General features: G+C 32.5%; 1 protein-coding gene across 1 annotated transcript in view; it reads left to right on the forward strand.

Moving 5' to 3' along the window:
* Positions 1-2,045: 2,045 nt before the first annotated feature.
* Positions 2,046-10,742, forward strand: part of LOC133197078 (zip homologous protein 2-like) — a 9,136-nt gene continuing 439 nt past the window's right edge. The window contains exons 1-15 of the mRNA XM_061332918.1: positions 2,046-2,159; positions 2,313-2,377; positions 2,467-2,541; positions 2,822-2,878; positions 3,258-3,325; positions 4,019-4,076; positions 4,570-4,613; positions 4,984-5,038; positions 5,144-5,198; positions 5,469-5,541; positions 5,709-5,756; positions 6,134-6,176; positions 6,596-6,653; positions 6,764-6,818; positions 6,988-7,017. Of these exons, the coding sequence (XP_061188902.1) occupies positions 2,048-2,159; positions 2,313-2,377; positions 2,467-2,541; positions 2,822-2,878; positions 3,258-3,325; positions 4,019-4,076; positions 4,570-4,613; positions 4,984-5,038; positions 5,144-5,198; positions 5,469-5,541; positions 5,709-5,756; positions 6,134-6,176; positions 6,596-6,653; positions 6,764-6,818; positions 6,988-7,017 (896 nt within the window). The 5' untranslated portion in view covers positions 2,046-2,047. The remainder of the gene's footprint in view (positions 2,160-2,312; positions 2,378-2,466; positions 2,542-2,821; positions 2,879-3,257; positions 3,326-4,018; positions 4,077-4,569; positions 4,614-4,983; positions 5,039-5,143; positions 5,199-5,468; positions 5,542-5,708; positions 5,757-6,133; positions 6,177-6,595; positions 6,654-6,763; positions 6,819-6,987; positions 7,018-10,742) is intronic.

Consider the following 10,742-nt stretch of genomic DNA (forward strand, 5'->3'; position numbering starts at 1 on the left):
TTTAGTTGTTGTTACCCCCTGAACGAAGTTAGTAGCAAGAACAACAAGCGATGCATTGTGGGTCCAGAATTACTGCGGAAAAAAATTCTATTGAATGAATGTGCAGTAGTCCGAATTTTCTCTTTGCCCAGGCGTTGTTGTTAGAGCTCGCATTGATGAGCGGCACTTTGCACCACTCGCTGCGCTCACTATTAACAAATTTATGACCAGAAACCAAAAAAGTTGTGCAGAAATATTGTCTGGGCAAATAAGGGAAAAACCATATTAATAGTTTGAAAGTACACCATATTTAAATTACCTACAATCAAACATGAGTTGCAGAGAAAGTTGCCACAAACACAATTTAAATTAATGAATGAGATTCAATGCAAAGAAATGTTATATATTAAGTCTACGGAAAAAAATTAATAGCCAGTACACCCTTGAAAACCACACTCTAGAACAAGTGGCATCAAATCCTTAGGATTACAAATATCCGAAGACCTTAAATGGAAAGAGCATATAAATAACATCTCAATAAAGCCAGTGCCACCTTAAGCTTTCTAAGAAGGAATTTACAACACTGTCCAAGGGAATGTAGGAAAATAGCATACATTGCACTCGTAAGATCTATAATGGAGTATGGAGCTATCATCTGGGACCCATACACCAAACAGGAAATATCTAAATTAGAATGTACACAAAGAAGGGGTGCAAGATTCATAATGAAAGATTATAAATCAAGGGAAGAGGGTACAATGTCCAAGATGCTTAAAGAACTTGACCTTCCCTTATTACAAACCAGATGCCAACAACAAAGGCTGATCGTTTTCTACAAAGTGGGTGAGGGGCAGATACCAGCTATAGCACCTGACCAATTCATTAAACCCCAAAAACAAAAAAGAAACATCACACCTAAAGTTTTTGAAGATTATGAAACAACAAATATAACAGACTGTAGAGTAAGGAACAACAGCCAAGCAGTGGAAATACCAAATGCAAAAACAGTCCAATACAAGAACTCATTCTTTGTGCGCACTGCAATAGACTGGAACCACCTGGAAGAGGAAGTTGTCCACGCCCCAAAGCTAGACAGCTTCAAGTCTGTGCTACAACAACGTCGCGACTAAATGCACCCTCCCCCCGTCACATTAAAGCCCAAGAGGATTCTGTGACGTACAGATACAGATTAGAAGAAAATGACAGCATATTTCTGGTATATACAGGCTAACACAATGTGCGCAAAGCTAATATTTGAATTTAACTCCAAACCTTCTCACAAAATAAATTGATCTGCTTATTCAAAATTAATGCATATCATGTACCTGCTGTCTGCTGGTTATAACTGTCCTGAATACTGTCCTCTGTGCTGCATGCTGTGCCAAAAAACGACCCCAATGTAGTTAATTGCAAATTTGAGAGTGAATGCATATCATAATGCGTGTTTATAGATCTGTTTCTACATGCTCTCAACAAAAAGATCAGTACAAAATGAACAATTTAATACAAAACAATACGTACCATATAAGCTGAAATCCTATTCAGGCTATTGTAAATAATACATGTAGGAAAAAAAGAACGAACAGTAATTTTAAACTTTTTGTACAAAAATGAAAATTCCGGCAATTTTTGTTTTTACATTACTATCACGATATTTGAAGTCTTCTTTCCCTGGTTTCTTTTCCAGAAATATACATTTATTTCAAAACTTTGATGAGAATTTAAGAGAAAAAAAGTTATATTTAAATTTATTAATCAGGGACTACGAAACTCAACTTATCCTCAGAAAAGCGCAGGCGCGGGAAGTTTCGAAAAAGATGATGTAGCCTACTATATCTATAAACCAAAGGTAAGTTGTTTTTTTCTTTTATTCGGTAATAAGTAAACCATCATTATAATTATAAATCGTAACGTTAAATTATAAAATATCAATAATTAGATGTTTTGTGCTACATGGATTCTGTATACTTACTGGTGTTGGCTTGAGTGTCCACGATACCATTTAGTGCTCTACAAATATTCTAAAGATAATATATTGGTGAATAATTTTTGTTTGTCTTTTTAAAAGATGGGAGATTGGATCCATTGCAACAATTGTTTTCTTCGACCAGTAAATGCAGTACTTCAGTTTAGACTGACTACATGTGGGCATATTTACTGTGACAACTGTATAAATAATGGTAAAAAATGTCCATGTATCTACATTGCAGAAGTATTCTTTTTGGATACAATGTCCTTTACCGTGTTTACAAATATTTGTTAAATGTATTGAAATAATATTTTCATGTAGGTTTAATTTTATTTAGTATAGTAAGGAAATTTTGATATTGCAGCAACAAAACCAAAATGCCAAATGTGTGGCTCAACCAATGTCAATGCCATTCCTCTCTCAGCAAAGGTGATTTTAAATTATATTTTTAAAAAGATTGTTACAATGCTTGCCTTCAAAACAAGGGTCTTTTAGATTATATATTACAATTCTCACAGATGGGACCAGATGTTCAGATCTTTTTTACCAATGTTGTGGAACTAGCAAAGAAAAACACCCAGCAATTGATTCAGGTAAATTATTATTAATGTTCTGGGTGACAATTAGTAGGTGTTTATTTCATGAAAAAAATTGTTGCTGTTAAAAACTTGTGGTAATATCTTTTGATGTTGTTCACACTTATGAGATGTCTGAAGATTTACAGAAACAAATACAATGAATAAAATAATGATGTATAAGGGATCATCCATGAAGAATAATATGACAGGAGTGACTAAATCTTGCAGTTTTGAGTTGGTTAATGAACATATCACATAAAACATTTGTAGATTTTTCCATACAAAATGATTTTAGGTGATGGAATTTCAACACAGTCACAGAAGAAGATACCTTTCATATCTTGCTGCTCAGGTGATTCATCAATAATTATATATAATGGTACAAAGGATATTGCTACCTATTTTGGTATCATTATTGCATATGTATGTGATTAGATCAATTATAGGTACTGTAGATTGACTAGGTTCCTTATTTCACGCGAAGTACTTAATTTTGCAAAATGACGCGTAGACATTGCAAGTTAGAAGAAAATAAATTTAAAAGTTAACTGTTAAATCAAAGAGTTTAGCATGTGTTTCAGCAACATTAAAATAAAAGCCAGTAATTTTATTTTGCAAGTAATGCTTTTAGTGAAATTACATGATAATAAATTTCTGGCATACATATAGAAATCTTGAGTTGTAAAAGTCTGAATCGTAACTAAAATATTACTCAAGTCTGTTTCCTTTAGATGAGTAAACAGAAAGAATTTATGGAGAAAGCTCAGAAAATGTACAAGTACACCCAAGAACTTGAAAAGTAAGTTAGAATTTTAAATTGATTTCAGGATTAATAATAACAAAGTGGAGATGAATTAAATTTTTAGCTTACCTGAGCTTAAGGCGATAATTAAGAAAAATTAAAAATTGGTTGGGGTCATTTAAAAATCACAAGAACCACTGGGCCAGAAAAGATGAAACATATGAAAGCTTCCTGACATAGTGTAGATTCAGGTTTGTTCAAATCATGACCCCTGGGGGTAGGATAGGACCACAGTGGGCGATCAAAATTATACATAGGAAAACATAGGAAAAAAATCTTTAAAAATGTTCTTCTCAAGAACAGCAAAGCCATGATTGGCCATATTTATATGGAAGCATCCTCAGGTAGTGTATATTCAAATCATGACCCCTGGGGGTTGGGAGGGGCCACAATGGACAATCAAAGTTTTACATAGGTATACATAGGAAAAATCTTTAAAAATCTTTTTTTTTCTCAAGAACAGCAAAAACATGATCAGACATATTTATATGGAAGCATTCTCTTATAGCAAATATGATCCCCGCCCGGGTCTCTGAAAAAGGGAAGAGAAACGACATGTTTAACTAGCCAACTATTAACTAATGTACTAGAGAGCAAAATTTGTATCATTTAAGAAAATTCAAAGTTGCTTATTCATCACCATATCTAAACATGCATTAATTGTTTTATTTTTGTTTCATTTTTTTTCAGAGAACTTACAAATTCAAAAGAAGAAATTGCTTACTTGAAAAGAGCTTTGAAAGAGCTGGTAAGTAAAGGATATAACACTGTATCACAAAGGCCGATTTGTACAGCTATTGTTTTACACAAATCCCAAAGATAGGGAGGGGAAAATCCCAAGAGCCGACTGAGTTATAAAGGCAGTCTCACATGATGATTTTAATATTTAAAATGGCTCCAATTTTGACCTCCTTTTTATGAAAATCCGTACCTGAATGTCTGGAATAATGCATGGGAATTGATCATTTTACCTGTTCTACACTGTTTAGAAACAGCTAGTGGAACCATTCAACAAATAACAATTATCCTAAACATCAGAATTATATTCCACAAGTCTTATGTCGAAGTACATGTACGTACCATGTTGATAGCAAAATCACTAAAAAGAATATACTATTAAATTAAAAAGCCTTTAGGGTAATGTGTATTAGGTGCCTAAAAGTACCAGTGTTTTTCAGAGTATGTTTTTTAATTCATTCTTTCCCATTTCTTTGCTTTTAAATGATTCCATTTATTAAAAGAATTCTCAACAACATTATAATCCTGTGGAGGTCAACTCAAACAAGTAAGACGTACTCTACATGTTTTTTGAATTGTTTTCAATCATGTACATGTATATTGTTTTCTATTTCTTTTCCCAGTTGTTTTTTTTTTAATTTTACTTGTATTTTGATTATTGCTTTTTGTTACATGTATAAACTATTAATTAATGTTTTTGGAGACAATAGCACTCACTTCAATCCACCTGAAGAAATAGAATATTATATAAAACTTAATCTGTATTCATTTGTGTCTGAAATGTGTTTATATTCAATATCAAGTGTGCTTTTGTTTAATTGTCAAAAAATAAAAATGCTCCTTGAAAAATATTGAAATAATTAATGATTGTGCTTTGATGGAAGTACAAGATTTACATTTTGAGAGGCTTTTTGCAGAAATTCCCCTCAAACAGCTTCAAGAAATGGTCCAGCAGTTATTGGTCCCAATTATGTAAGTTTAAGAGCACATATACTTTTAATTTTTAGTCTGAAAATGTCTCAATATACCATCAAATTATTAAATAAGTTTGTTTCATGTTCTTTCTTTATTAAACAGGTAAATCCAAAGTATGGCATGAGAACCACCCCACCCTACCTTGACCGTCAAAAATGTAAGAAAATCACAACTGCAACTGTCTTTTGATTTGGCATAAAAGTTACTCTGACATTTACCTAAGAACAGCATAAATCAACCCCCCCCCCCCCCCCCTCAATATAAGCATTTCCTCACTGAACTTAATTTTTCTTAAACCTATCAAAAACAGATAGAATGTTTACAGAATGTTTCAGAAATTCAACCCAGTAAAGTTTTCAAATATTTCAGAGTTGTATAATTTCCATAGAAATCTAAATCTGCAAATCATCTTGTTTTTTTTTACCAGTAGGCAACACACCACCATTTGGTGTCAAGAGTAAGACACCACCAAGTCAGGAATTAAAGAGGGTGTCACCAAGGTCAGAATTTTAATCAGGAAGTTTTCATTAAGCTATCATTCAACCTTGTATTTGGATATTTCAGTTTCAGCTTGTATGCATGTATAAAAGAATGGTGTTTATTATTTGCTGAACTTTTGTTAAGATTTGTTCTTTACCATATAATTAGATATATTTTGTTGTTGTAGGAGTGTTCCTCATCCAATATCCTTAGCACAAACCCCTTATGCTACAAGGTATAAAAACTGTATGGTTGTATTATAAAGATTATACAAATATGCATGTGCAGGTCACAGCAAGAAGTTGGCATTTCACTGGTGTGATTATTTCAAGGACAAGATGCAGTTTTCTTATATATTACCAATTTGATGTTTTCAAGAAAGCACACAAATTCAGCATATTTCACAAATATTTTAATATTTAATTTATAAAAATAAGGGTTAGATAAGTGTACATAGCTATGCAAGTCTAATATAAAAACAAAAGTTATATGTCTATTAATATGTTGATTTCAGTGTATTTACTAGCATATTTTTTTTCTTCTTGGTGATTTTTCTATTTTTTTCTTCTTTTTTTAACAATTGTTTTATTAATTTATACTGTCTACTTTCAGAGACTCCCCAAAGGTAAAAGACTGCTTTGAGAGTTATGCACAGGTAAGTCCTTATAATGATGTGATGTCCCATGGAACATATTTTGCACCACTCATGCTTTCTACCCAAGATTGGCCAAGAATGACCATATCATGCCTGCTTGGACATAAAGTATACATCCAAGGTTAATGCATCTGGATTAAGTTTGATTTGATATTGTTGAACCACTTTTCTGATAGGAAAAAATATTAACTTATAAAAGTCTTATTGTAAAGGCACTTAGGTTTCCCTGATGCTTGTATCATTAATTATACAATTGAACTTCCATACCTCAAACATCAATGTATTTTAAGTTTTTAACCTCAGTTTCTCAATCTATAGATATCCTGAGGTGTTTTTTTTTGTCTTGTAAATATTGAGCCTTTGTTGTTAAATACTAGTTATTGTATAGAGGTTTACTTTAAAATTGCAATGCTGTATAGGTTGGTGCTAGACAGGGCCGTGGAGCAAGCAGGATTTCACCCTCAATGGACCCCAGAGGTACTTAATATTCAAACCTTTCCTAAGTTCAGGAATATTTTGTATTAAGTAATCCAAATTCCCATTTATCTGTAATGAGAGAATTTCAAATAAAAACACTTGTATCACAGAAGCGTCCAGAACTCCACCATCTCAAAGCAGAAGTGCAACAGAGTTGCAAAGAAGGTAATTAATACTCCATGCAAACATCATCATTCTGATTTTTTTAATCCTACTCAATGATAAAATTTATTTTTATACTTGTGAATAGTTTACCTATTTAGTAATGTTTCATTTTGATAATCTTTATTTAGCTATATATATTATGTATTTATGATATTTTTTTGTTTCATAGTTCTAGCCAAGTGAGAGTGGAGTCAATCAGGTGGGTTTAAACTTGATAATTTCTTTAATTTGTATACTGTAAGATCTAAAGGTACACTAAATTCTTAAAATGTCTTGCTTTAATAATATTTTGATTTAACTGTCTCACATTTTCATGGCATACATTTTTTTTTTTTTTTGGTTATGATATTTTTGATAAAGGTGATATGGTTCCTAACTGCAAATACCTGTTATTTGAGAGAGTAAAATATTTGGCATACTTCTAAGTCATTAGCTAGCTAGGTTATGACTATTCTGAAAATTTGCAAAAATCCAATACTCAGATAGCAGTGCTAAAAATTAAATAAAGTAAAAAGCAAATAGGGTTAGATAAAATGCAGTTCAGTGACCTTGACAGTTGTATCCATGAATGGAAGCAAAACAATGGTGAGCATGGGGAGAATACCATTTACTGGAATGAATAGGACTAAAAACAGGATCCAAGTGTGATCACCTAGCTAGCAGGGGTCACCCATTCTTGGAAATGGCGTCATGTGTGGATATTCAAGGTCTTTTGATGACAAAGTAATATTGTGTAACAACAGGCTTGTGTATTGAATGATTTTGATAAAAATGTCAAAATTTAAGGAATAGTTTTTGTGAGAAAAAATGAACCATACAGACCCTGAAACGTGCTACTACCCCACACGCACGCTGCACGAACGGTACACGCTCGCTACACGGTTTGCACGAAACGCTGCACGGTTTACACGAAACGCTACACGGTTTGCACGAAACGCTACACGGTTTACACGAAACGCTTTGCACGAAAGGCTGCACGGTTTACACGAAAGCCTGCACGAAACGCTTTGTACACGTTTCTCACACGCTTTGTACACGATTCTCGCACGCTTTGGCCTCGATCTGGATTTTGTATTCGGAATCTCTCGGACTTTATTTCAATTATTACGGATTAATCAAAGATTAGTTAAGAATTGCAATCATTCAGATTAAGATTAGAACTCGCTACACCAGTACTATATTTACAGATAAAATACTCAATGTTCAGTTGTAATTAATTAATAGTTGTCACTGAGTATGTGACCCGCGCGGTGAATTGCTTATATCATCGTCTGTGTACAAACCTTTTCTCACTAGACTCTAAATTACGCACTGAAAAAAAAAATATATTTGTAATTCATAATCTTTTACAACATTTATTGTTTTTACAATTATAGTTTGATATTTAAAATGTCGTTTTCTTACTGACAAATAAACTCAGTTATTGATTTGAAAATTTTTTTTTTTATTAAATTGCGTATGATTTCTGTAAACGGATTTATTTTCTTTTCCTTTTTTTAATTATTGATTGATTTATATATTTTTTTATTAAGTAAAAAAAAAAATAATTTCATTTGATTAAATAAGGTTCTGTTTAGAATTTGCAAAGGTAATAAGTAAACTGTATCAAACAGGAACATTGTGCAGGAAAGGGGGGGGGGGTAGATTACCGAGATCTTACTGTTGTATCTTCAAATCTGTACATGGTTAAATATAACAGGCACTTATTTCAGTAAGTATACCATCGGGGGAAAATTATCATAGAAACAAGTGCCCGTTTTAAGAAAATAAAAGGATATCCATATCCAGCGGGACCCGATACATGCAATTCATTAAATGCACATTATTGAGAATGGTAAGTATATCGTTTCATTACAGAGTTAAACCTTAATTTATCATTAAAATTTTATATGGTAGAAAAGCCGGGGGATAGGTATTGTAATTATTTAGTTCTCTGTTGAGGCATTGTGTTTATCAAATAAAAACAATACACCCACCACCATTTCAAACCCCGTCTAGACAAAAAAAAAAAAAAAAAAAAAAAAAAAATCAATAATTATGTAATCAATAGTCGCGCATCTTAATACCTTCAATATATATGTATACATGGCCAATCCTAAAAAACTAAAACAAAAAAAATATGCTCTAGAACTGCGTGATTAATATAACAACTAAATAAACATATAATTATTCAGAATTTATTTCTTTATAACTTTATTCACGAATACACTGGCAAATTAATTCACTGCATGTTTACAGACAATAGGATAAATTTAAGAAATAAGATCCACGGGTATTTATTTATACCCATTAAATACTAGTAAAACGTTCAATTTCACGAATTAAAAATCAATCGTTATTGTCGGGTGTCATCTTAGCTATGATTGACAAGAGATAATAGCAGAACAAGTTTAAGTCCCAGCACGCGGAGTCCGTGATCGCTGTCGTAAGAAGAGTGTTGAAAGCGTAAAGAAGATTCCAATATATTTTTAAGGGGTGCATCGGGCGCATCCCTAAAGAAACAATTTTTTTTTTTTTTTTTAAAGAAAATGATCAATAAAACACTTGTTTAAAACAGAAACTCAATTTGTGTTTTCATTTGACCCCCCCCCCCCTCCAGGAAATATTTAACCCTGTATTTGCCGATGCATGTGAGTTATAATTCATTTATAAGACTATTATAAATCAACCAATTTTATGCATAAAAAAGACTATAAATGACTCATCGTTTCAAAATTATTTGTATCACAATCTAGTAATATAAGAAAATTATGTTCGTTTAATTATAAAGAAAATCAATTAACTGTGCTCCCGGCCTAGAATTCCAATACTTCATATTTATAACAACGCACTAAATTTTGCATTTTATTTTTCACTCCTGCAATATCTATCTATTATTTTGTATTGATCACCGATATGTTCTTGTAATCTCTATATCCCATAATTGTAAAATGGTGAAGAGATTCAAATAAATGAAATAAAAAGGCAAGACCGGATTCCAAATGAATTTTCTTTAAAAAATGTTCAGTATTGCTCCCTTTAAAAAAATGTACTGAATCAAATACCTTAAAATTTATATGCATATAATTAATTACTTTTAACACATTTTCTGTCCATCTTTATTTCAATAAAAAAGAAAGAAAATCAAACAAATATGTAATACATTACCGAGTAATTTTATTTTGTTGTTTCCGAATTTTTTTTCACCCTTAAAATGCCACCATTATATATCCGGATAATATTAGTTACAAACAACACAGAATGACATTTTGATCCATCGATAGCCATATTCAAAATGAAAGGACTTCCGAATGAATCGTACACGTTTCTCACACGATTCTTGCACGAAAGTCGCACGTTTCTCACACGGTTCTTGCACGAAAGTCGCACGTTTCTCACACGCTTCTCGCACGCTCGCTACACGGTTTGCACGAAACGCTTTGGAGCTTACACGAAACGCTGCACGGTTTACACGAAACGCTACACGGTTTGCACGAAACGCTTCACGGTTTACACGAAACGCTACACGGTTTGCACGAAACGAAAAGCGCACGAAAGTCACACGCTTTTTTGGGGTAGTAGCACGTTTCAGGGTCTGTACCTTTTATTGCACTGGTCATTGGTCAAAGAACAGAAGAGCTTATGAGTTGGTGCATCCATTTGTCTGTGTGTCTGTAAATATTTTTTTTTGTTCAAAATGAAACCACTCTTAAAGTTTTGGACAAATTTCAATGAAAAAATGATATACAATTATATTAAACAAAGACACACAATTTGAAATGTCAGGTTTTATATGAACATTTTTTGACACATTGTATAATGGTATGTCCATTCATCTGTCTGCTGGTCTGATAGCTTTTTCGTGTCAGTGTGAGTGCATCATATATATCTTTCACACTATGAGGCTTAGAACCATCAAACATGTAATTAATTGTAATCAGCTTT

This window comes from Saccostrea echinata, unplaced genomic scaffold (assembly GCF_033153115.1).
Source record: "Saccostrea echinata isolate AGI-Se365-2 ecotype Australia unplaced genomic scaffold, CSIRO_AGI_Sech_v1 ptg000030l, whole genome shotgun sequence".
Taxonomy (NCBI): domain Eukaryota; kingdom Metazoa; phylum Mollusca; class Bivalvia; order Ostreida; family Ostreidae; genus Saccostrea; species Saccostrea echinata.